A 25,514-nucleotide genomic window follows, 5' to 3' on the forward strand; every position below is an offset into this window, starting at 1 on the left:
GGATTTGGGCAACAGTAAATCTCTTTCCTCTGAAATCCCAGTGCAGACTCCATTCTGTCCTCTCTGTCTTGACCTCAGGGACGTGGGGGTGTGGAGGCCAGGGTGCCACCAAGGTGCTCTAACATCCAGGTGGCAGTGATGAATCAGAGAAAATTAGCCAGGCAGGACTTTGCTGCCTGGAACCATCCCTGCCTGCCTTGCAGATAGGGAGCTGGAGCTCAGGACTCTGGGGCAGTGGGCAGCCTCTCCCTTGTGGCTTAGGAAGGGCTGCAGGGTCAAAGAACAGATTGAAAAGAAAACTTGGCCCTGCTCTTGCCAACACCCAGCTTTCTCCCTGCCTCCCTTAGGAAATTCAGGAAGGTCAGGGACTTCCTGGAACAGCCCTGTCTACAGCCCGGAACCTTCAGCAGTAATGCAGATGTTCCAATACCGTACTGCCAAGTACTGCTCAGCACTTAGAATGTGGCTCATGTGACTGGGGAGCTGGATTTTTAATGCCATTTAAGTTAAGTTAATTTTGACTGAAATAGTCATATTGGCTAGCAGCTATCATATTAGGCAGAATCTAGAAGACTCAAGGCAGAGCCCAAGTAAGGCTGTTTTGTGCCTCCCAAGACTCTAGAAGATCTTTAATTTTGTCCCTTTTTATTGCTTCAAGTGACAGAGCACACAGAGCATTCAGAAAGAAATTATCCCAAAAATCAGACTGAATGGTCTGAATAGGAACAGCGATCCCTGCCATCCAGTGCGTTTCTTTTAGCAGTTATTCAAGTTCCATTAGGCATCAGAGGAGGTCTAGCCAGCTTTTCCCGAAAGCCCTGTTCCCCCTGCCACATGAACATCCTCTACTGAGGCTACTTGAGAAAACCCTTTTATTATTTTTACTCTTTTTTTGTAATATTCACTAAAGTTGTACCTGGTTACCCACTTTTCATTTGGTTTCTGGCTGCCCAAGTCTCACCCCAGCCCAAGGTGGTAGGCTTTCTTGTAACTAGACAGTGTACCACCCCCCTCTCTTCCTGGGAGTGATTGGGAAGAACTGGAGGGCCACCACTTACAGGAAAAGGACAAACTGGGACTGTATGACAAACATTCCACTGGCCTCTGGGTGTAAGTCAGGCTACCAGGATTGACATGTATTTTCTTTTTTTAATGTTTTTATTAGTATATAATAGTTGTACAGCAGGTTTTGTTGTGACATTTCCATATGTGTGTACAATGCACCCCTGTTTGGTTTATCCCTTCCCTTTCTTAAAATGACTTCGACAGGATTCAGTGTTCCATATTCATACTGTATACAAAATGCATGGGCCATTCTCACCCTCCTTTTTCCTCCCCCTCTAGAGCCCTCTCCTTAACACGACCTGTTTCACACTCCTGGCCTTCATTGTTTAAGTGTCTGTTCATTGTTCAGTGGGGTTTTGCCTTGGTATTTTATCTGTAAATATATTGTTCTTTAATCAGTCTAACCCCTTCTATTACTCTTCCTTACCCTTTTCCCCCACCCTGTATTGTTCAGCAGTTTTCCGTGTGTTTTGTTGTGTCTTGTTCCTATACAGATATGATGTATTTCAATATTTTTCCATCTCTATCATTCTCTTCTTTCCCCCCCTTCCCTAGTGTCTTCTAACAATCCCCCTCTTAGAAACATGAGATAATGCTTATATTTGTACTTGGATCTATTTTCCACATATGAGAGAAAACATGTAACCTTTGTCTTTCTGAACCTGGCTTACTTCTCTTGATATTTATTTTCTTGCTGCAGAGCCATCAGGCAGCAGCGGCTGAATTTTTTTGATGGTTTGTGAAGTATAATCAGAATCATCTTATTTGACCAATCAAACTTCTAGAAGTTGGGAAAGGATGCCAGGGAGGAGAAGGATGGCTGGAGCAAGTCAGAGCTGAGAAGAAAGGAACAGATTTTCCATCCTTGGGAGCTCAGAGCTGTCTCCAACCCACCTCCAGCTCCCAGGAAGTCAAACAGGACTCAGATTCATTCTTCAGGCCTCCTTGCAGTCTCTTCGGAGATGAGGGAGAAACAGTGCAGCAATTTCGTTGTGTTTATGATGCATCTTTCCCCAAGCACTGCTTCAGATTCTTAAACATTCATTTGAGGTTCATTCTCAGGAAACACTGACTGAGATGCAGGGAACACATGGGTAAGAGGCGTTTTATATTGCTAGGGTGGACGGCTTATCATTTGTTGAAGTGTATTCACTTTGGGTTTAGCACTGTAAGAGTAATTGGTTTGCATGGCACTTTCCTTGAGCCCGTGAATACGTATAGCTGCTCACTTGGACGTCAGGCCCTGATAGTCTACCAGCAAGATAACAATGACTGAGAATCTGACTGCCCTAAAGGGGAGGCTCTTCCCAGTACTTCCCAGCTTGGCCAGAGAGGGAGGAAGGAGGAGCAGGTACTCAGACAGTGCATCCACAAGGAAGGGCACACGTTGCTGGTGCATTCATGACAAACAAGGGTGTCCAGAGGCAGAGAGTCCAGGAGGGCTCAGGGAAGAGGGAGAAACTTGAGCTGTGGACTCTAGAAGTCTGGAAAGAGTATAGACAACGCTTTAATAGAACAAGGATGGGGAGAAAAAAGAAGCAGGTAAGTGATTAGAAGCAATGAAGCACATTTCTTGACTATAATTTCCACTTATTTTGATACTTGCTATGTTTAAACCTTATGAATTTGCACCTAGTTGCATTTTATTAATCCTAGTTTTGTGTTTCTGACAGTTAAGATCAATGTTAGGAAAGCTCTGTCCTCACTACTTAGAGACATCCCTGACCATCAACCCCTGGCCTTCCCCCAGCAGAAAGGTGGAGAAACAGAGACATTTCTGATGGCAGCAATATGGTATTTATGATGGACAATGATTGTGACTCAGAAGCCACTTTTAGTACAATTCCTCTTAAAAAATGGTTTGTCACTGGAAATTTATATCTAGTTTTCTTTTTTTTAAAGTATACAATTTTGAGTTTAGGGACATAAGTTTCTATTTCCAAGAAAAGTCTTTTTAAACCTGATTACTTTCCCCAGCTCCACATTCCCTTGAGTAGATTTTTTAAAAATCTGGATTTCAAGTCATGCATATGGAGTGAGCAGCTTTTTTGAGTTCAGTTCACGAGGTTGCACTTTGACATGCTTTTCAAGATTTGAATATTTTGATAAATCATGATTATGCCACTGTTTAATGAGAACAGAAGTAGAAATAGCATCTGTTTGTCTGCCACACAGCATCTCCGGGCCTGGGCGTGCTGTCTGGAACAGTGGTGGCCCAGCCTGGAGAGTTGATGAGCGTCTTGATGAGCTGAAATTGCTTCCTGCAGTAGTTTGGGGGTGGCCGTCCTGGGATGAACTGGGTCATTTTGGAGATCTGGGATATAGTAGCTACTCCGAGACTTTCAGGGGCTGATGGTCCAGATTTAAGTCATAAATCCCCAGCTCCTTTCAGCGTGATCAGGTGGGCTGGCTTCCCTTCCAGGCCTGAATGGGTTCTGAGATTCCCAACCTGAAATGCCTAGGGTTCTTGGACAGTAGTATGGGTTCATTCAAGTTGAATCAAACCTAATTGAGATGCACTGTAGGGAGTGCTGGTTATGTGGAGTATGGTGTGCATGTATAGGCAGACTCCATGAGGTAGGGGAATGAAGTCATCCACAAGACAACTGTGAGTACCCAGGGCAGGACTTCTGGATCAAAACCACTTAGGCAAGAGACTAAAGAGTTTAAATAATCTGTTGTTCTTTGTTTACTAAGCTTTGGAATGTTGTGGTACCTTTGCTTTCTTTCAAAATAGCAAAACTGACAATGTTTCTTGCATTTTTAAACTGTTGCTGTTCTTATCTGGAAAGCTTGTTGATCTGACATTTCCTCACGGCTGCCAACAGCCTAAAGCGCCTCTCTAAATAGTGTTTTTAATATAACTTCCATACAACGAAATGTCGGGAACCGAGGCATATGGCTCCATCAGTTTTGCACAGACCACTGCAAACCTCAACAGCATGGCCCCCCTTCCCAGCCAGTCCCCTTAGTCCAGAAGCAGCCACTGAAGGATTTGCTTTTAACATGCATTTTAATAGGGTCAGATCTTTTCAAACATCACCTGCATTTTGAAACCGAAAGTGTCTCCCTCTCCTGAGAAAGTCTGTTGCTGGATCCTGGACACCTCAGCGTCATTGTCATGGCCCAGCCAGAGGCACGTTCTTCTCAGGTTGTGGGGTCCCGGGCTCAGACGTGGAGGTCCTAAAGTCTACTCAGAGGCACATCCTGCTACACCCGGAGTTTCAGACACTCGCAATGCCTCCAGAGCAATGGGTGGCAAGAAAATTCATTCTATGCTTTTCCTAGGATCGCTCACCTATGATTGTGCCTGCTGAGCAGGAGGACTCCAGATTAGAGCGAGAGAGCGAGAGAGGCCCACTCATTGGCCTGCATAATCAGCACAGAACAGATTTCTGCCCCAACAAAGAGAACAGTGTGTTCCTGAGATGTCAGTGTGCGCGCTGAGGCTCGCTAGTGGGTGGTTCTCCTGGGAGGGAGTCAGATTTTTCAGCAGATCCCTGACACCTACCACCTCCTTTTTTTCGGCCCCACACTTTCTGGATCCTGAGGGGGGATCACTAGCAGGGGGCTTGGCAGAGGACAGAGGTGGCTCTAGTTTATGTGCTTCTGGCCCCCAAGAAATAAAAGTCTTGCAAGCCACCTGTCTGACTCATCCTTCCTTCTGTGTTCAGCCCTTTCACACAATCACTAGCCTCAGGCAATCAGCTAGTTTCAGCCCACTAGTTAGCCCTTTGCTTGTCTCTTTAGATGTAATGTGAGCCTTACTGCCATAATATTGAAGGCCACTCCACGTCTCACTGGGGCAGTTCAGGGCCTCATTTTACCCTTAATCTGTTGCTCTCACCAAGGGAGTCTCTAGCTGCACCAGATGGGAGCAGCCAGTCTGTGGGCTTGTGAGAGAACAGTGAAGCAGTAGTCAGCCTGCACTGTGATCCAAGCCCCTCCTAGGTCTCTCCCCTGTGACCTTCTGCAGGTCACTCCTTTGGTCTGGTTAAAATCCCACCATGACTCAGGTCTGCTGGGGTAGCCAAGCTTAGAAAATTTCTTTTCTTTCTTTCTTTCTTTATATTATTTTATTTTGATTTTTTGATGCTTCTCTTACAATTCTATTTTCCTCTTTAATCAAAGAGATTTAAATAACCTGAGTATGTATGTGCTTTGTCTGAATGTGGCAGTTGTGCCCTTTGCAAAATTACCCCAGAGCATAAGAAGGAAATGTATAAGCAATTAAAATACACAGGACTGCAACAGGGCAAGGCAGATCAGAGTAGGAGGCTGCTGCCTGCAGGAGTCCCAGCAGGGCTCTGTCTTGGCTGAAAGATGCAGGAGGCATGGGCCTGGTCCTCACTCTGCCTCTGATATGACTCTGACATTTGGCAGATCATTCCCTTGCCTGGGCCTCAGTCACCCTATCTGAGCAAGGGGATTGGACTAAAGGTCACTGAGGCCACTTCTAAATAACCTTCTGTGACTCCAGAAGTCATTGGCCCTTTGTGCGTTCACCATTATCACTGCTGATCGGACTGGACACAGTAAGTTTTTGCACACTCAGACTGGAAGATTCAGAAAAAGCTATAATCATTACTGTAGTCCTGTTGAAGGGTTATGGTTATGGTTCACACACACTCATCGTAATGTTGCAGCCATGGACCAAGCCTGCCACAGCCCAGTTACCTAGAATGTGGCACCATGGCTACAAGGCCCCTTCACTTTGTTTGGTAGGAGCTGCCTCCCCACCCATTTTCTGGTTCCTGCCCAGCCCCTGGTGGATAAAGTGAGACCACAGCAGAAGAGAGGCTCCTGGCCCTGAGCTGCAGCAGCTGCTAGAAAAGGAGTAAGAAAAAGGACAGACCACTGAGCCCAGCTTCCAGGCCCAAGACCCCTGCTCAAAGTTCTGCCTACAATGCTGTCTCTCTTTACATGGAGGAGGAACCAACCCTAAGACAATATGAATTATAGAATGCTGCACTCCACCTGCCTCTTCCTCTCTTCACTAGGAGCCTTCTGTTCCAGCCCCAGTGAGTCCACTAGCTGGGGAGATGGCAGAAAAGCACTCTGGGAACCAGTCCAAGAACCCTAGAGCAGAGGCCATGCCACATTCTTGGTGCTTCCTGAAGGCCTAATCAGGGGCTGCCCTAGGAGGCTTCTGCTTCTCCCAGACCCCCACTGGGAGCTGGGGAGAGACAGCTCAGCTCAGACAGAGACTTGTTCTTTAGAACAATTCGAGGTCATACAGGGCAGAGAAGGTATGTTCCATGTACTCTGTGCAGGGGCCAGACAAGATCTGACACATTCCAGAAGTGTTTTTCATCCAAAAAATTATTAAAATGTTTTTAAAAATTAATATTCAGTGCTTAAAGAGACAAATGTCAGGGACTTGGAAATCGCTCATTTGGGCAACGTTGGAGCAGAGGTGAGTGCTCTGAGGAGCCCCCAGCCACAGCCTTCGGGAGCAGGGCCTGAGGCCTGACAGGAGCTGCTGGAAGCAGACGCACACCAGCATCCATGCTGGTACTACCACCACCACCCCAAGGAGTTGTTGCGGCGGGGAGGTTCCTGCCTTATCCCCACTGAGGGACCTTGAGGTCCAGGCAGGGCCTTGCCTGTGGGTGCTAACCAGGCAGCAGAGGCAGCAGAGGCAGCCTACAGGCTGTACTTTCTGCAGCCCTAGCAGCCACCCCCTAGGGTATCCATGGTTAAGGTCAGAATGCTTACATCCTGGGAGGCTGAAGTGGAGGGCTAGGGGCTTGGCACAGGTTCAGCCTTCCCAGAAATTGTTTGCAGCTAGAGCTAGAGAGGAGACAGGCGCTAGTGGGGCTAGGAGAAGGAGCTCAGTACAGACTTCTACCTAGCTCCGATGCCAGACTGGGCACAGATCAGACTTGGAAGTGCTAGCACCCTCTGGAGGAGGGCTGTCCTTGGGCCAACTCATGGCTAGGAGCCTCCACCAATGGTCACCATGACCTGATGTCCTGTGAGGCAGCCAACTTAAACCTCCCCAGGTTGAGCACTGGGTGGCTTCCATGTGCCCACCTGACAACTAGAGTAGGTACCATGATCATTTTCAGAATATTCTTCTGCCTTTCATCTTGCCTGGGAACAAATGCTCTTAATTCTGTCCTTCCTTCTGCCAGAATACCTTGCATTCTCTCACGCCGGCCTTTTGTGTGATGAATTTGAACACTTCTCATCCATTGAGGTTAAGTGCTGTTCATCTTTGTTCTTCACCTCTGTTGCTGCAAAGAACCTTCACAAGTGGGGAGACTGAGGCCCAGGCACTGAGGGGAAGAGTTGAGACCCCATGATTTGGGGGGTCTGAGGACAGTGACCCTGAATGTTCCTGGCCCCAGTAACTGCTCAGGTCACCTCCAAAGAGGTGTCTCCAGGATTGTGCTAGGATGGGACATGGCAATGGGCCCTGTTAGCACCTTGCTGCCAGGATGCCCACTCAGCCAGCTCAGTGTTCTCTGCAGTTCCCTCCCCTCCAGGAGGAAGAGTTCTGTACCTTCCCTCCATGTTCTCTCTTCTTCAGCTCATGCTGGGTTTCACCCCTCTGTCCCTCAAAGGGGATGCTGTAGTAAGTTGTCAGGGCTTTCAATAAAGCTGGCACAGTGACAGCTCTATGCTGTACCTTCAACAGGCTCTCAAAACCCAGTCCCAGAGAGCAGCCTGCAGAAAGCTCCAGAGAACAGATAGAAGCTGGACAGCCTGAGTGACCTGAGGAAGCATTTCCAAGGGCAGAGCACAATATTTGGGAGTCCAGGTGCTCTGGGAGGCTCAGAAGAGAGGCCAGAGAGGGATGGAGACTTTGGGACTCTTACACACTTCCAGTTCTATCCTAAGTACCTGTGCTTCAGAGAACACATGATCCAGTCCAGAGCAATTTTCCCAGGACTGAAGGTCTCTTAAGAGGAGTCTATCTGTCACTGCTGATGCCAGGCAGGTACTGGCCTGACTAATTAGGCCAGCCCTGCCCCCCTTCTGCAGCCAGCAGCTGACCTCCAGGACCAGGCTCGGGGCTGAGGAACAACTTCATTACGCAGCTCCACACCAGCTCTCCGCAGCAACAGGAGCGCTTTGGGCTGAGAATCACTGGAATCCTTTCATCTTCTCTTTTAAGAAAATGATGAGAAAACAGGCAAACTTCCCCGGGAGTGGTGGGCAGGCCCAGACGTATTCCAGATGGACATGATTTGGTTCATTTTCCAACAGGCTGGGCAGCTTGCCTTTGTTCACAGGTCATCCATTAGACGTTGGAGCTGCATTTCTTAGAGAAGGTAAAGGAATGGAAAGCCTTGTGTCCTGACCCTTCAACCACTGCTTGATGTAGAACCATCACTGTGATGCCTCTTTGTCACATACCCACTGCCTCTTGTAGTAAAATAAGCTTCGGACCCTCCAGCCTGCAATGAAGAAAGAATGTCTGCGTGAAGAGAGTCTGTGGGACCATTCACTCCAACCCCTACCCCCTGAAAGCCTCTGCTTCCATAGCAATTGCTTCTTCATTTTTGTCATGCCACCCCATTGTCAAGGACAAGGACTCCAGCTCTGACTTTTTGACCACTCTGGCTGAAGTGTGGGTCCTCAAGACTGTTTCCTTCTTCTGCGTGGCTGCAGTGATGATGCTAGGACATTTAAAGCAGCAGCATCCAAGGCCATGGAGGGCGGTTGAAAACTGAATGCAAAGAATATCATGCATCTGAGCATCTGCCTCATCCACACTCACCTCCCCTTCAGGAACTGCCAGCTCCTGCTTTCTTGGATCCAGCCATGTAGTGGACCCTGGGAGCACACACCTGAATGGACTTGCTGCTCCAAAGACCCATGAGAGTACCAGAGAGGTGGAGGGCCCAAAAGCTTACCTTCTGTGTCCAGCTATACTGACCCCTGGCCCTCTGGCCCTACAGGGAGAGCAGACCTCTCCCTTCCAGAACTGTGTGGTGATCTCAGAGCAGGATCTGGGGAGGGGAGAATGCCAAACTTATGTCAGAGAGCCTTCCACACTGAAGTCTTCAAGATTCTTTTTATAGACTCTGGAGAAACTGTGGCCAAAGCCAACATGGGACCGACCCTGGAGTGCTGAGCGAAGTTGCAAGGCATTGTGCACACAGTGGCTGATGCGTGGGTATGCCCTTGCTGTTGCTCCCACCAGGCAGTCACAGCTTTTTTGGCACAGGGACTGTTCCTGCGAGCACTGTGAGCATCAGGATCCCATGACACAAGGGGTGGGAAAGTAGCAAAGACCCACAGATCCATCCAGGTGAGGGACAAACAAGCTGTGGCAAAGGAGTGCCTATCTCAGGACCTGTCCACAGATGCTGACCCACCAGATAATAGAATCACCCATCTTTAGCTCCACCTCAGATGGGCTGTGTGCCAGCCTTAGGCTGGAGCAGTGTGACAGTGAGGCGGACATCCTTCCTTCCCACCATTGCTCTGTATTCTATGCCAGTCTCAATAGTAACAACTAACCTTGGGGGACCCCATAACTCCAGAGCTTTGACTCCCCTTACTTTGTGGGGCTCAGGGGAGAAGATGTCTTCCTTACATCTGAGTTTTTAAAGACTGCTCTGAGTGTGCCTTCATGCATTACTTGACTGGAGAAGCCCAGACTGAGGACCCAGGATTTGCACCTGTGAGCCACTCGGAGGAGCTGGCCTTACTTGGACCCTGCCTTTGGAAATTCACCCAGAGCAACATGCTTGCTCCTATGGTGCCATCCATCTGTCTGTCAAGCCCATATTCTCAGGTTTCCAGCTGGAATCTGAACCATTCCCCCTCCCTCAACCCCATCCAGAGGAGGGGGAGGAAGCAGTCACTGGTAGGCACCAGGGAGACTGTGCGTGGCTCAGCATACCTTCTAGTTCCTGTTGCCATGCAACAAAACACCCCAAACTTAGGGGCACCAGCAGCCATTTTGTTATTCTCACAGATTCTGTGGCTCAAGACTTCAGATAGAATATAGAAGGAAGAGTTTGTCCCACCTGTCTGGGTCCTCAGCTGGGAACACTCATGTGCTGGGTGATTCACCTGCGGGGACCTTGGACCACTCAGTGTTATGGTTTGGGTATGAAGCGTGCCCCCAAAAAAGACTCATGTGTCGGAAACTTGGTCTCCAATTGGTGGTACTATTTTGGGAGGTTAGTAACTTTAGGAGGTGGAACCTAGCCAGAGAAAGTAGGCCATTAGGAGTGGGTCTTTGGAGAATCTTCTCCCTGACCCCTTCCTTTCTCCATCTCTCTGCTTCCTCGCTACCATGAGGTGAGCAGCTTTCTTTTACCACATGCTTCCGCCACCATGATGTTCTTCCCATGCATGTGAGACCAAGCAACCATAAACTGGACATTGAAACCATGTGCCAGTCCTCCCTTACTTCTGTCAGGTATTTTAGTTACAGTGACACACAAGTAACCAATACAAAGAGGCATCTTCATTCCCCATGACTGAACTGATGCTGACCTCCCAGTAGAAGCCCTGTTGGCACTATCTATTGTTCACTTGTAAGAAGCTCAGAACTGGGTTGGGGGGGTCCCAGATAACAGGTGGCACTGTGTTGTCTTTGACAAGTTGGCTTTAGAAGTGCACCTTGTCAAGTTATGCTCTGTTCTGTCAGTTACAAGCAAATTATCAGCCCACTTAGATTCAAGAGGAAGGAATTCGATTCTGCCCCTTGCTGAGAGAGCAGCAAGGTTCTAGAAAAACCTGAGATTACAACACTGCACCTTTGCTGCAGGTCCACCTTGCAGATAAACTCCAAAACCTTGACAAGGAGCCTTGTGAGTCTATTCTGTGCAGACCCTTTGGGTTTGACCACATTAAGGATCCCACCCTGAGTTCCTATAGCCCAAGGGCTCCATACAAACCAATCAGCAAAACATTTTCCAGTGATACACTTTTCTCAGGGACATTTAACATAAAGCATAGTCTAGTGGCGTAAAACCGCTTCCCCATTATGAGAAAGTCAGCCAACTGGAGCTAGAATGCTGGTTCCAGTCTTGGCTCTGCCTCTTAGTGTATGACCTTGGACAAGTTACTTAAACTCTGTGTCTCTGTTACCTCATCTGTAGGATGCAGACTTGAAAACAATACTTCTGCTATGAGAATCAAATGAGTCACTGTTCAGAACATGCCTGGAATAGTGGTTGGCATATAATAAGTACTACAAAATTAAAGGGCCTGTCAGTCCCTTTGGGCCTGGAATGTGTGCTAGTGAGTGCTCTGATTCTCTACCCAAAAAAAGGGCCAGGCAGGAAGCAGCTGCACTACTTGTCAAGGGGCTGGTGGACTCCCTGGGACACGGATAATTTCTGGCTCTGTGTTCAAGGATTCTCATTGTTCATGAGCATGACAGTCATAGCCACTTGGGCTGTGATGTGCAGCGATGTCTGTGTGTTGGGGTGGGGAAGTGATGAGGTTGGCTGCCAAGTATAGAGTCTTGCATTGAGTTGCAGGGGGGAGGTTTACCCCTCCCCCACCTTCACGTATATGGTTTTTTTAAGTTCATAACGTATTCTCATCCATGGATTTGGGAGGGCAGGAGAGAGGAGCCAATGATATCTTTAATTAAATATTGCCATTCACTCCTCCTTAAGGTCACTGCAGTCAATAAGGGGGAGGAGAAATTTCTCTTTAGAAGGCCTTTCAAAAGAAAAAGAATATGAACTACTGAATGCAGAAACATTCTTATCTAGCAAGCATCCTTCCTTCTGTTGTGATTATATGTGCACAGTGCTCTACAGAAATACAAAGCAGCTTGGGAAAAAGTCTCAGCCCTAAGAATCTTATAGTATTAAAACTCAAGTAATCCCACACAAGAGAAAAATGCAACAAAGCCTGAGCTTGGCCCCTTGCAAACCAGTGCACTCCACCCCCTGTGACCCAGGGGCTGCAGGACATCTCCAGAGAGAGCCGCTGCACGCTGTTTTTGACAGCTGAATTTTATTAACTATTTTTTCATTACTCCTGACGGGCTTGGCAATGAACTCTTATCAGTGTATTGTGGCGAGTACAAGTCAATTAATTTCTTTTAAATAACTGCAACTGAAATCCTATTTGATTTATATTCCAAAAATGATTTCCATTCCACTCTTTCCTGAGATTATAGTCCCAGTAGAGTTAATCACACTGCCTGCACAGTCACCCATACCCCAGGGAGAAAACAGGATCAAGGAAAGGAGGAAATGAGAAGAAGGTGGAGCTGAAAGCATCCTAAAGACCCTTTATTCAGCATGAGGCCACATGCTCAGTGACAGGAGAGCTTGTTTAAATCTTGCCTTTAGAAAAGCTTATTTCTAGTCCTTGTGGCAGCCGGTGGATTGAGGAGTGCCCGGAACTGTCCAGAAGATGAAGAAGGTGTTTTTGTTTGTTTGGGTTTTTTGTTTGTTTTCTGGCAGTACTGGGGTTTGAATTTGGAGCTTTGCACTTGTTTGCAGACACTCTACTGCTGGAGCCATACCCCCGGCCCTTTTTGCTTTTAGTTTATTTTTCAGATAGGGTCTCTAGTTTTTACCCAGGCTAACCTGGGACCAAGATCCTTCTACATCTACCTCCTGAATAGCTGGAATTGCAGGCACGTACCACCATACCTATCCCCAAGATGGAGAAGTCTTGACCAGTGGCCATCATCATTGCTGTGGTTTGATGCTCAACTGCCTCCTTTGTTTGGTATCCAGAGTTTGGGGGGCTGGTCCCAGGATCCCCCTCCCTTGGCCAGCTGTGAACACCTGAGCCTGCTTCACAGGGCTACCCCATTCAGTCACTATGGGGGGTGGGGGACAGTGAACTGTCCCTGTAGGCAGCTCTCCAACAGGTGTTGCTGTGGATCTGGCCACCTTCCAAACACAGACAGGGACAAGTAGAGGTTCTGCCTCACTGAAGTTCTTCCCACAGAACTCCTGATCGTCTCCAGCCAAGCCTTACCGGTGATAATGCCCAGCTTATTGTCAAGTGCGAGGGCAGTCACACCCTCTCAGAAGAAGTATGTGAGCAGGGTGGCATCTGGCAGAGAGCTTAGAGAGCCATTGGTGAGTGACAAGAGGTTGGGACTCCAGGGATAGGGTGGCTCCCGCCCTCAGGGAGAAACCAGTGGCTGAATCCCAAGGCAGGGCAGGTGTGGGGCTGATGAAAGAAGCCTTCTAAAGCCAGGCTGCTTGCATAGGCTCCGGCAGGCTGCCAGGGGACAGCAGGTCACTGCTCCAGGATAGGAATACTCCAGTGAGGAATTCAGAGCAGTTAAACGGCTTGGCAAAGATGAGTTGGGACACAAAACAAATGTATTTACAAAGTGTCTGCTGTGGATGCTGTATTAGTTTTCTAGAGTTGCTGTAAGAAGGTAGCACAGGCCAGGGGGTCTAAACAACACAAACATATTTTCTCACAGTCTGGAGGTCAGAAGTCCAAGACCAAGGTGTCTCTGAGTTGGTTCCTTCTGAGGGCCTTCCAGACTGCTGGCCTCAGAATCTTCCAGAGCACTTGATAAAGATGTGAATTCCTGAGACACAGAATCATAATCTTTAGGAGGGTGGCTGAGGACTTGACATTTAAATAAACTCTGCAAGTTCCTCTTGAGACTCTGGTGCCTGCCGAGGCTGTACTGTTTGTGGAAGTAAAGGGAACCATGCAACCTTCGAGTAGCTCACTGGCTGAGAAGCAAGCTTGACATGATACAAGTAGAGGGAATGTGTGGCCGTGTGTAATGGAATGACCCGGGGGCCTGGAAGACATGGAGAAAGAAGGAGGTCACTCAGGAAGTGCGCAGGGTTGGGGAAGCTGTCCCCAAGGGCAGTGTTCCTCACGTCTCCTCTGCATAGAAAGGGTTCAAGGCCAAGGGTTAGAAACATCTGAGAACAGGGACACTACGAGATATGAAGATCTTCATAAAAACTTATCTTAGTGTTCAGAGTATCTTTGAGCCATGAATCACTTTTGTCTTTATCAAAAACCAAATTCTGTTTTCTGAAATTCCTGTTTGCTGTCTGATATTGGTGCCTGACATGTCAACACTCCGCAAAGGCAGTCTTGAAGGCTTCAGATGTTCTGCCTTGTTAGCAGCTGCACAGACGTTATCTCTGGAGGGAGGTGGGTGACTGGGAGGGGTAGATAGACCCAGCAGGTAAACAGCAGCCAGAGGGAGTTCGAACACTGCTGGCGACTTTTGACTCCAGCAGGTGAGTGTCAATGCTGCTGTTTTAAGTGACATTCACCATGTCATCTTCCCATACATGTATTGATCCTGGCCAACACAGACATGACAGGAAACCACAGTGGGAAAGAACATACATGGAAATGGCAGAAAACAGAGTGTGCCCTGTGGACTTTGGAGCTGTGCTTACAAAGTTTCTAGCTGGGTGATCTCGGGAAATGACCTAACTTCTCTGTTCTTCTGTTTCCCCATCTTTAAGATGGGGATAATAAGAATAGTAATCGAACAGCACTGGAGCCGGGTGGAGAGGTGTGGAGGAAGGAATTAAACACATTAACTATCAAAGAAGTTTAGAATAGTGCCTGGAATATAAGTCTGCAATGAATGTTAGCAATCAATATTTTTTTTCCTCCTGGACAAGTGGCGTTCTGAGAATTTACTTCAAACAAGATATCATGGCTGTTCTCTGAGGACTGGGTAGTCACTAACAAATCCATTTTCCTTATCTCAATCTATATAGTTCAGTGATCTTTCTGCTCTCTGCTCCAAGCTAAGAACAGAGAACTCTGCCTCCCAGACTGAAATGGGCTGTGCGCACTCCTTTCAACCCAAAGGGCTCTGTGTCTTGGTTAAAGGGTATCTCGTCCAGCCCCTGAAGATTCCAGGAAGTAGCAGCCTGCTCAACAGACGATGTGCTGAGCTTTTCTGACCATGCAGTAGGGACTCTGTTTCACATGAGGAAGTGTCTCCAATGCATATTTTTCACTCTGCCACAGTTTCCCTCAAACCAAGTCCCAGGGCCAGAGGGTATGACCAGGGTGGCTAAGTGTAGGTCACTGTCACTTAACCCAATGAGCCCCACAGGTGATGGTTTCCAAGAGGGTAGGGATCTTCTTCTCAAGGGTCTCATTACATTACTGTCCTAGTGTGGGCCCATCCCTGTGCCTATGCTGGTAAAATCATGGCAAATGTTGAATTCAGGGAAAGAGAAAAGGTTCAGAGGCAGAGCTCACTGGCTCCTATTGGAGGATTAGTTCTATAATCCATTTTTTTCCTGAACAGTTTTATAGAAACCTATCAGAGACAATTAATAAAAACAGATCCCTGGTTGAAGCTGGGAGTGTTCTTTCAGGAACCCCTGAAGTAATCATATGAAACTCTAAGATTTCTCCAAACCCAGTTTGAAAACTGCTCTCATCTGGCAATTGTCTTTGCTTTCTAGCCTGTGCCCTGCTGCAGGGACTCTGTTTCCTACACAGTGAACAGGGTTCAGGAAAGACAGGACAGCTTATGCCAGAAGGAGGCAGTTTTCATTTTGAATGATCACTGCAGACCTTCAGTTCAAATGCACTGTGTGAACTTGACTTCCCTGCACTCTCCTAGTATCTGATTCCCAGAGCCAGCCGAGGCCCCAGTGAATACAATGAATAGTTTGACATGTGAAGTTAGACTGTTGCCTGGCTCACTCTTGTTACTAGTCTCCTCCTCCCTCCCATGTCACTCGGAACAGGAGGACAGTGGAGAGATCGAAGTGTTGGGTATTAAGAAGCAAGGACCCATTGAGAATGCCTGAGCTTTGCAGAGGAGCCCATAAACTCCAAAAGGCCCCATCTTTAGGCTTTCATGTCAGTCTACAGCCACCCCAAATATTCTATTATTATTATCTTAACACCACATTGGCCCTATTTTTAAAATCCACTGTGCTTGAGCAATTTTGTCTGACGTCAGCTGGCTGCCGGCAACTCTGCTTGAAACAAGAATAACCAAATCTTCTAAGGAGTAATGCTGAACCTGCTTCAAACGCAATAAATCACAAAAACCATTGTTTACGATAAGTGGTATCTGATTGCTGTTAGAACCTGTGTTTATTGCTTTTGTGCATTATGGTCTCTTGTAATTTGGACAGCCAGAAATTGTATTCCTTTATGCAGTGCGTAGGAAGGGTTTGTAAGGAGGGAGGCATCTGTAATTATGCTGCCAGGGAGTGGGACCAGGAGCCTCCAAGGAGCATGAAATGCAATTGCCTGTTTTCCATCTGAGGAGCTGTGCATTGGGCTTCTACTTTTCCAGTGGTTGGAGGGCTCCAAGCACCTTCAGAGACCTGGATGGGAGAAGACAAGCACAGGGAACCTTGGAGCCATAGCGCTCTGATCCAAGTCCTTAAGTGGACTCAGGGAGCAGAGCACAACGTAACAAGCAAGAAACAAGACTGGCGGTTTTCCCTAGAAATTGCCTTGAACACATCTGCGAGTCTCTTCTCTCATCCTAGCAAGTGACTACAAGGCTTCGTAGGTCCAAGAACAGCTAATGGTAGAGTTTTTTTGGCCCCTCTCTTTGAAATTTGAGAAGCTGCTTGACCACATAGCCTGGGTCAGGACACACAAGGCACACAGCCATCATTGGTTAGAGAATCGATGATATTGCTGAATTTCTTCAAGCCGTTTTTAGAAAGAGGGTGTTGTCTGGGGCGTGATGATCTATTATTCTCATAAGTCAAAACCTCTGGACTCTAAAGAGGATCTAGAGTCTTTGTCTTTGACATAGACTGAGGACCTCTGTCCTTGGTTTCTCTACCTGGAATGCTCATTTCTGTCTGTTTCACCTGAGTGAAACCCACCCATCCTTCAAGTTCCTGCACTTTCATTAAAGACTTCCCTGAACCTCCTCCTCTTAATGGCTCAGTCCCCATAGAATTTTACTACCATCCCTCCTGTCCCTCAAGTCTTAATATCAAGTTTCCTCTAAACAAGTCTCTAGAGAAGGCACTTGCCCCAGGGAAACTATTTGTTGAATGAATTAATGAACTTGAGAGCCAGTCTGCTACCAACACTTACCAAAATCATCTCCTGGATATTTCTCCAAATTTTCTGTCTTCATTCTTATCATTCTGGCCCTAGGAAGGGTCCTTAATGGTTCTCAGAAGAACCACCTCTGAACTGCCCACGAATGCCTTTCATCCCCCACTGGCACTCTAACCTTCATTTTCATCCCTAAAGATGTCTTCTCCATCCAGAATATCCTTCCTGTTCTTCACTTGGCTTCCCCTCTTTGAAGGCTTGGCTCAGGTTATCATCTCCTCCACGAAGTCTTTTCTGACTGTGTCCCTTGTGGGGACTGGTCTCTACTCCACAGCTCCTGTGTTTCTCTGTAATAACTTATCACAGTTATTAAAAGCCTGAAATGTCTCCTCTTTGGGCAGAAATACTGTGTTTGTCTTAGTAGCCACAAGGCCCAACACGATGCCTAGTCAGGTAGAAGGTCTTCTATGAATGAGGCTATAAATGAAACTGACAGTAATGCACAAACAGCTCATAGGAGCAGAGTTCATTTCAGTATCAAATTGTTCCTAATTGTATGTTGGTTCATAGATGGCACCCCAATGGACCCACACCTCTATATGATAGGGAACAATGTCAGACCATCAGTCAGGTCCAAGCCCTTCCTGTCTCCACCATAACCTGAACCCTTGTTTGGAACAAGAACTCAGCCTGAGGAGTGGCAGCTCCCAGCAGTGTCTGAGCCCAGAGCACAGGTTCCTCAGTGCCATCTATGAGTGAGAGAGGGAGGGAGGGAGGGAAGAAGGGAATAGACACAGAAGGAGCCCCTCTGACATGCTAGTTGATAGCTGTCCCCACACACAGCCTAGTACTGGTCAAGTATGCTTTATTAAAGAGATATATGGATAATTTGTGATTCAGAAGCTATGGATTCTAGTCCAGTCACCCAAGCACTCAGCTAGATGGCAAGATCCCCCATGCCTCTTAGTGTTTAGAAGGGTTCTCATAGATTCCTGAACTTAAGCTTCATTGTGACATATGGCTGTCCCTGCTGAGCCCTGACTGATTGGTGGAGCAGTAAAAGAAGTGGTGTGAGAAGTCAAAGCTAGGCTCCACTTCCGGAAGACCCTCACTCTGGGGCCATGGGCACCTACTGGGCAAGTTTAGTTATCCAGCACCCTGAGCACAGCCCAGCAGTTCCATTTTTTGAGTTCCAGTGTCATAATTTCCAAATCTGTTTAAGAAACCTCTTTAACACACACACACACACAAATACTAAACTGGCCAAGTTCTTCACCAGCACCAGCAAACTGAGTAAACACATTCTCTTCTCTTCTACTTCCAGCCCACATTGCAGATCCTCCAGGGACAATGCGCATAACTCAGGCTTTTGTGCCATGGCTTAGCAAGCAAGATTACAACTATGTCAGCCTCTGCAGTCTAGCCAGGCAGCCTATGACCATGAACACCTTTGTGTCTGCAGGAAAGTACATTTTGAGTTACTGAGAGCTGACTGCCTGACAGACTTTCTCATACTACTCATGAACAAAGGCCTGGGAAATGGACCCTTGGGCCAGTTGGCCAACCAGTGAATCCTCTGGGGCTCTAGCCAGGCTTGGTCTAGGCACTAGGGAGGTTGAGGAAGAATTAGTGAACATGGGTGAGACAAGAGTGGAAGGACTCCCCCCTACTCCCACCAAGCACTGGGTAAAGAATAAGTCTTCTGCACAGTGTCCATACCACAGGCTCCAAGGCTGGTAGAGAGCTGGCTCTAGGGAAGGGGAATCAGAGTGGCCTCAGCTGGGCTGGTGACCAACATCCTGGGAGCAGAAGCCCAGCTGCCAAGCCTGCCTGTTACGCAGAAAGTGCAGAGCTGGCTCTTTGTCAGCTACTTCATGGTGCAGAGGCCGCAAAGCCCAGAGAGAGAACTTACCCAGAAAACTATGCGCTCCCTGAGCCACTGTGGAGTGGACAGTAGTGTAGTATCCTTTCTTAGTCGCTGTCTCTAGCCTGGGGCCTACCATCTGCTGAGGTTTTCTTTCTTGAGACTTGGAAGCAGAAAGCAATTTGACAGAAAGTTTTTACAAGAACCTAATTAATATGAAATTAGAAATTACCTGCCTTCCCAAAATATTTTCACATCTTTCCAGAGCAGACACTGTACTGCTGCGTGTTTTCTGCTCTTCTCCTAATGAGATTTCACATCCATGTCTCTGTGGGTCATCAGAGCCCACACCATTCAGGTGACAGAATGGCCATAAATGGACCTCCATTTCTAAGCATGAGTTTACTCACCAGCTACTGGGTGAGCCACTCCCACCATTTAGAAAGCACATCAGTGCAATGTCTTCTTCCCCTAAATATACTTTGGCTTTCCAAAGTTAATTAGATGAAAGAGTGAGGTAGCTGTTTTTGTTTCCCTCAGATTGTGTAGGTTCAAATCTTGACTAGCAGCTGATACACAAATAAGTCATTTTTTCTCAGGTCTCAGTTTTCTCATCACAGAATGGGGACATTGGGACTACCTATCCACAGGGTTATTGTGGGTTAAATGAGGTAATATATGACTCATAATAAATGTTCTATAAAGGATAGCAGAGAGGTAGTTGCTATAGGCGTTATTATGATTATTATCATTGGCAAGCAGCTTTGGGAGGCTAGGGGCCTAGTTCCCCAGCATACCCAGAGCTTTCAGATCATTTGGCTAGTGTGGACCATAGTCTCAGGCCAGAAACTCCCTTCCCCAGTCCTTCTGTGCACAGCCTAAGTAGAAGAGAGATGAGAGATAGTCCATGACTCCTTTTTTCACATTTCCCTGACCCTTGAAGAGTTGCTGGACATTATTAGGGGTGTTTCCTGTGGCCCAGTTTTATTTTTCTTACTTGGAAGTAAAGATACAGAAGCTGGGCCCACTCAGCTGTCTGGTGACAGAGCACAGCAGTCCTCCTTGGAGGTTTAGTGTCTGGGCCACAGGGATTAAGAAGTAGGAGTATGGCTGCAAGGAAGGGGGTGGGACTCCAGTTTTCCTGCAGAGGCCCTGATGATCAGGGCTAGTTGCCTTTGGCTGGTGAGCCTAGTCTCATGTGCCAGCCTGTGCTTATGCCATTTCCTTGACCTAGAACAATAACCAGGAAGTTCTGCCATGGCTCAGGCCTTTCTTCTCTTCCAGGAGCCTCTGCATGTCTCCTCCATCCTGGTGTGGAGTCCCCCAGTCTAGTCCCCAGTGCCATGTCCTGCATCCTAGCACCCTCCAGTCTGCACCAAGGCCTGGGGCACTTCTCAGTCCCCCATGAGGCCCTGTCTGTGCTCATCTCTAGTCCCCACTGGATCCAGCCACAGCTTCCCACCTACCACATGTCCCTGGTCCTCAGTTCCAGCCATCCTCTGTCTTTCATAGTTACTCCCAGCTCATCCCACTGGTCCCCTCATTTCTCCTATCCTCATATCATATGAACCAGGTGGTCATCCCACAAGAGAATGGCTCCAGATGCCATGAGCAGGCATCAGAAACAGCTAGTGTCTCCTTTGAGCTCTTGGAGAAACACTTTACTTTCATTAGTGACTTTCTACAGGCAACCCTCAAGTCAGAAGAGGGCTTGGTCTGTGAGCCTTGCAAGGGCCACTACCACTGCCAGGCAGTGTACAGAGAAGAATCTGTCTGTGGGATCCTGCACAGACCATGGCCTGAAGTGGGTTTTTGGGTTCATGGCTGTTTTGAGCTCTCTGTGGGGCCTGTGCCCAGAAGCTGAAGCACAAGCTGCAGTGGCCAAGCCAGCACGGACCTCCCTGAGGAAACCAACCCTGACCATGTGGCCTGCTCCTGTTCTGCTCTGAGGCCTGTGCCTATCACTTCCCCTCATCAGCCTTGGAGACTCCCAAGGATCCTGGCCTCTCCTCTGAAATGTCCTTACCTGCTATCTCAGCCCCAGAGGGCTCTCTCTGTAGTATTGGTGACTCCTGCTGGCCAGTGTGCCATGGCCTCCAACCAGCTGCTGTACCACGTGCCAGCCCAAGTCTGCCTACAGCAGGGCCAGGTCTGAGCCCAGAACTGGGGTGTCACCCCACCTGGGGCTATCAGCAGAGTGGATGTCAGCATAAACTCCTTTGGGGGTTCTCTTCCACTTGAGAGAAAACCAGGTAAGGGAGTTGCAGAGAGAACAGGAAGGGGCTGAAGGTCTCCCAGTCTCATTGAAGGTGACATCCCAGGAGAAGGTACAATCCAGGTTGACTATAGCCCAGACAAGGCCAAATGCTCCTGCAAATGGGGTACCAGACAGGGATGTGTGTTGTGTTCATTTTGTCTGTTTTGTCCTCTGCAGTTTCCTAGGGTCTAGGACAAGTACCTGAGCCTTCCAGGACTTCAATTGTCTGATCCATGTAGGGGGAGGGCTGCAGAGAAAGGAGCCTTAAAGGGCTTTTCCATCTGGCCTTCTGGAATCATTGACTACTGAAAACAGAAACAAAGCCTCCTGCACTGGGGGAGGCAGACAGTGAGAACAAAGCACAGTGTGTTTGCTGGTGCTGGAATCCAAGGGGTGAGCTCCTGGAATTTCCCACCCCCAGGTAGAGACTGAGGGCAGACCATGCCATGACCCCTGTTTCCTGGGCCCCGAGACCAAAGTACCTGCTGGGAAGGACAGATGCAGGTGATCTTTTCCTGTAATGGACTATTTACATACTCAGTAATTCAGGAAAACATGTATCACAGACATGTTTTGGGTCACTTTTTCATACATTTCTTCTTAGTACAATGCAAATCATTATTATAGATATTTCTGGTGTTTCAGCAAAAGGAGCCATAGTCATAGTACTGAGGTCCCCAAATAAAGTTCAGTTCATTTTCATCTCCTTCCTCTCCAAATATTATTCCTGGAAATGTTACATTATCATAAACAAGAGTTCAGCATGCAACAATCGTCATTTTTCTCCTATTACAAATTCTGATTACTGTCCACATTTTACACAGACCTGTCTCCCTCACTCTGGTGTTTCATCTTCATAGATATTTTCTTACCTACTCCTAGGTCAGACACAACCTAGGTGGTTAGAAGAGTTGGAGAGGACCTACACTCCTGTACAAGACCCATCAAGTGTAAATGAAGTTTTTAATAACTGCAACCAAGCTGGGAGGGAGAAAGAGATAACAAGTGTCAAGCCCTTTAGTCTGGAAGCTGGGAGGAGTTTTATGGAGATGGTGGGCTATGCTGTCTTCATTTCCTATCCCTACACTGACATAATCTGACTTTTCTCTCTGTCATTTTTACTCCAGTTAAAGCTCTTAACCTTTTATTTATTTATTTATTTTTGCCATGTTGGGTAAAGCTTTCTGGAGGGGGACTACCATCCCTCTCCCCTCTTCCTCGGCCTATAGATGCAGGACACATCCTCTATATGGCTCAGTTACTAACACCTTATAGCAGCCTCCTCCCCAAACAAAGAGGAGGAGCAACTTGTATTCCCATTTCTTGGGAGGAAATCGGCTCAAAAAATTTAAGCAAATTACTCAAGGACACCCAGATGATAAATGGCAAGGCCAGAATGCAAGGTTCTGTTGAATCCCAAAGCCTGCCCTGTTCACTGGCCACTGGCCTCAATAGTAGCATTTAGTATGCAGTAGTGTATGGATGTTCCAGTCCCATAGAGGAAGTTAGATTGGTTGCCCCTGAGCCAAGTGACCAAAGCTTGCTGTGCTTGCTGATGCCTTTTTTGCACATGCTTTTCACAGTCTTCCCGCATCTCACCTCTTTTCATCCATTAAGCTTGCTATGGTCCTTGTTCTTGCCCAAAGCCAAAGCACCCCCCACACCTACTATGGACCTGCATAGTAAAATTGTGTGCAAAGGAAGCATACAGAGGCTACAAATGAGGATTCTGGGACTTTCCTTTGAACAATGAGCTTCTGCACTAGCATCATGCTCTTTAGTTTATTTGTTCAAGGGCTTTATTTGGTTGCTTCTTGAATTTTGGTTATGTTTGGAATTAAAAAAAGAATGGCTGGGTTTTTTTTTTGTTTTTTTTTTTTTTTACATTGTTGGGTACACAACCCAATCCAGACACCTAGTTCTTACTCCTGATGCTAGAGTCTCCAGATGGAGCAAAGCCATCTACCATCTCCATGACAAACCCACCGACAAATGGTCCCTTCTACTGTCAAGTGGACATGCAGTACAGCCCCAGAGCTTACACAGGGTGAGCCCACCTGCACACAGGCCAAGACCCAAGTGGCTGTGTGGACTCAGGTGGCCTCCACTTTTTCATTGTGCTGACTGCAGTCCCTAAGTTGCTGAGCACATGAACAAGAGTTAGAGCTGTCCCCAGAGAACTGAGTGTTAGAACCCCTACAGGGTTGGTTATGAACATTTGAGGAGGAAAGGGATGTTTTCCAGAACCAGTGGTTTGGGAGCAGAGGCATTCTGAACTGTCTGGCATTCTGACTTGCACTGGATTCCTTCACCAATATCCATTTCCATTTCATTTATCAGACTCCCAAGTCAGAATGCTTGCTGGCTCAGTGACAGCCAGTGGCTCACTGTATCCAGGTGGGCCAGGGCCAGAGGTCCCATGTTCCATCATAGAGAGCAAAAAGGGAACACAGGTATTTCCCAGAGCAAATTTCCCGACCCCTCTGGTATCCTTTCATTCTAAAGCAAAAGATGTAAATACTAAACTAGAGTTCTTGCCAGTGCTGATAAGAAAAACCAGAGAATGCATGAGTGTCATTTATAAAATCCTAAAATTTTAGTCTTATCACTGCTGCAACATAATACAGTAAGTATGTTCATCCTAAACTCCCTGGGCTTCCCCCAGATTCCCTTTCAGCTGGAGGATGGCAAGAATGAGCTGCTGTCCTGTTGCAGACAGGAGCCAGGTCTGATTTGGACTCTGTCATTGCCTGGGCTTTGTGTGGTGACTCTCCAGTTCGAGTGGACATAGCTTTGCCCCTTCACTTGTCCAGCTGCCTTTGCACTTATTCAGTTCAGCAAACAATGACTAAAAGCCTACTGTGTACAGGGTATGGTGGTAGGAGCTAGGAAATGTCAGAGTCCAGCCAAGTTCATCTCTCTTTGACAGCCAATAAGCTGAGGAGTGCATAATGATTTATAGGCCAAGCCTGCCAGCCAACCTTGTCCCCAGCAAAGACTCATTTCAACAAGCTTCCCTTCGCTGCTTGTCCTGCTTGGACTTGGCATGCTTCTGCAATTCCTTTTACCAAAGAGGAAACAGGAACCTTGAAGTAAGTACTTATCTCATAAAGAGAAAGTTGGTGGAGGCGGGTCTGTGCTTCATTTGCTTTGGAGCTTCTCTGGACATCTTCACATTGTTCTGCAATGATAATGATTTTTTTCAGTGGCATGCTTTACTCTTCCAAACCCCTTCCTCATCCGGGTTTTTTCCTCCCCACTACTTCAGTGAGGCAGGTTAAGAAACCCTCAAAAGAGGAAGCTGTTGCCAGGGCAGGGAGGTGGTAGCTTCATGCTGTGCTTGGGAGTGGCAGAGCCCGCCCAAATTGAGTGCTGGTTCCTCATCTGCATCTCTTTCCACTACACAAAACCCAGAGCGGGCTAGACCATGGAAGGGACGGCAGAGCCACAGACGCAGAGGGCCTGCCTCCCTCAGCTCTGAGTGCTGGGGAAAGCCAGAGGCGTCTGGCCAGAAATTCTGTGCCCACCTGCCCTGGATCAAGAGGTGCCGAGGGGAGAAGCTCTTCGAGTCACAGTGACGGATGTTCGCAGCTCATGGTGGGTGACCCGTGCATGCACTGGTGCCAGAGTGGCGCAGAACTGGCAGAAGGGGGTCAGGCATCACATTTCAGCAACATGATCTCATGCTGTCAAAGTGAGGAGGAACATGCACACCGGGTGTTTGTGGCCTTCAACTGAGAGAGGGGTTGGAGTAGGTAGAGGGACACCGGGCAGCAGAGGGGACCTCCCTGCTGGGTGCTGTGTGTTCACTGGTTTTGCCAGCTCTTCCCAGGACAAGCAATGCTGTGTGTTCCTTCCAAGGCTACAAAAAGAAAGCCGGGTTTAAAAGTCAAAAAGTTTCTGAAGGACTTCACAGTGCAAGGGGTGCTCATTTGGTATGGAAATGTTGTAGGCAAACAAAAGCCTTCCAGTTCCCTGGCCTCTCGCAGGGCTGGAAGCCTTGCTCCAAGTTGGGAGGGAGGGCATTTATGTTTGCCAGGCATCTGGCAAACTTTTATTCAAACTCTTAGACTTTGGTTCTCAGCTGGATGACTTAGTGATCTCCACAAGTTGCTGATATTCTGGCTTGTAAGAATACATACTGTTACTTTTAATGAGTGTGATTTGTTTTGTTTTTTTTAATTTCCCTGAGCCAGCTGAGCATTCCAGGTGCAGCCACAGTGCTGGTGCTGGGGAAGGGAGGCCAAACGCATGACTCCAAGGTGCTAAGGGCTAAGTATTCCTGTCTAGACATGTAAGAGAGAGGGAAGAACCAGAGATGGCTCAGGCTCTGAGGATGGGGGTTAGGGCCAGGCCTGTGCCTGGAAGAAAAGAACTTTTCCTTTG

General features: G+C 47.6%; 1 protein-coding gene across 4 annotated transcripts in view; it reads left to right on the forward strand.

Moving 5' to 3' along the window:
- The window catches only part of Klhl29 (kelch like family member 29), a 297,434-nt gene that overhangs the window by 102,305 nt on the left and 169,615 nt on the right, over positions 1 to 25,514 (forward strand). Inside the window, exon 1 of one of the 4 annotated variants that reach the window (XM_074049259.1) lies at positions 24,201 to 24,725. The exons of the other annotated variants lie outside the window; for them this stretch is intronic. Coding sequence (XP_073905360.1) covers positions 24,723 to 24,725 — 3 coding nt within the window. The 5' untranslated portion in view covers positions 24,201 to 24,722. Of the gene's footprint in view, positions 1 to 24,200; positions 24,726 to 25,514 lie in introns of those variants that run through there. 4 annotated transcript variants of the gene reach the window in all.

The sequence above is a fragment of the Castor canadensis genome, chromosome 12, assembly GCF_047511655.1.
Source record: "Castor canadensis chromosome 12, mCasCan1.hap1v2, whole genome shotgun sequence".
NCBI lineage: Eukaryota > Metazoa > Chordata > Mammalia > Rodentia > Castoridae > Castor > Castor canadensis.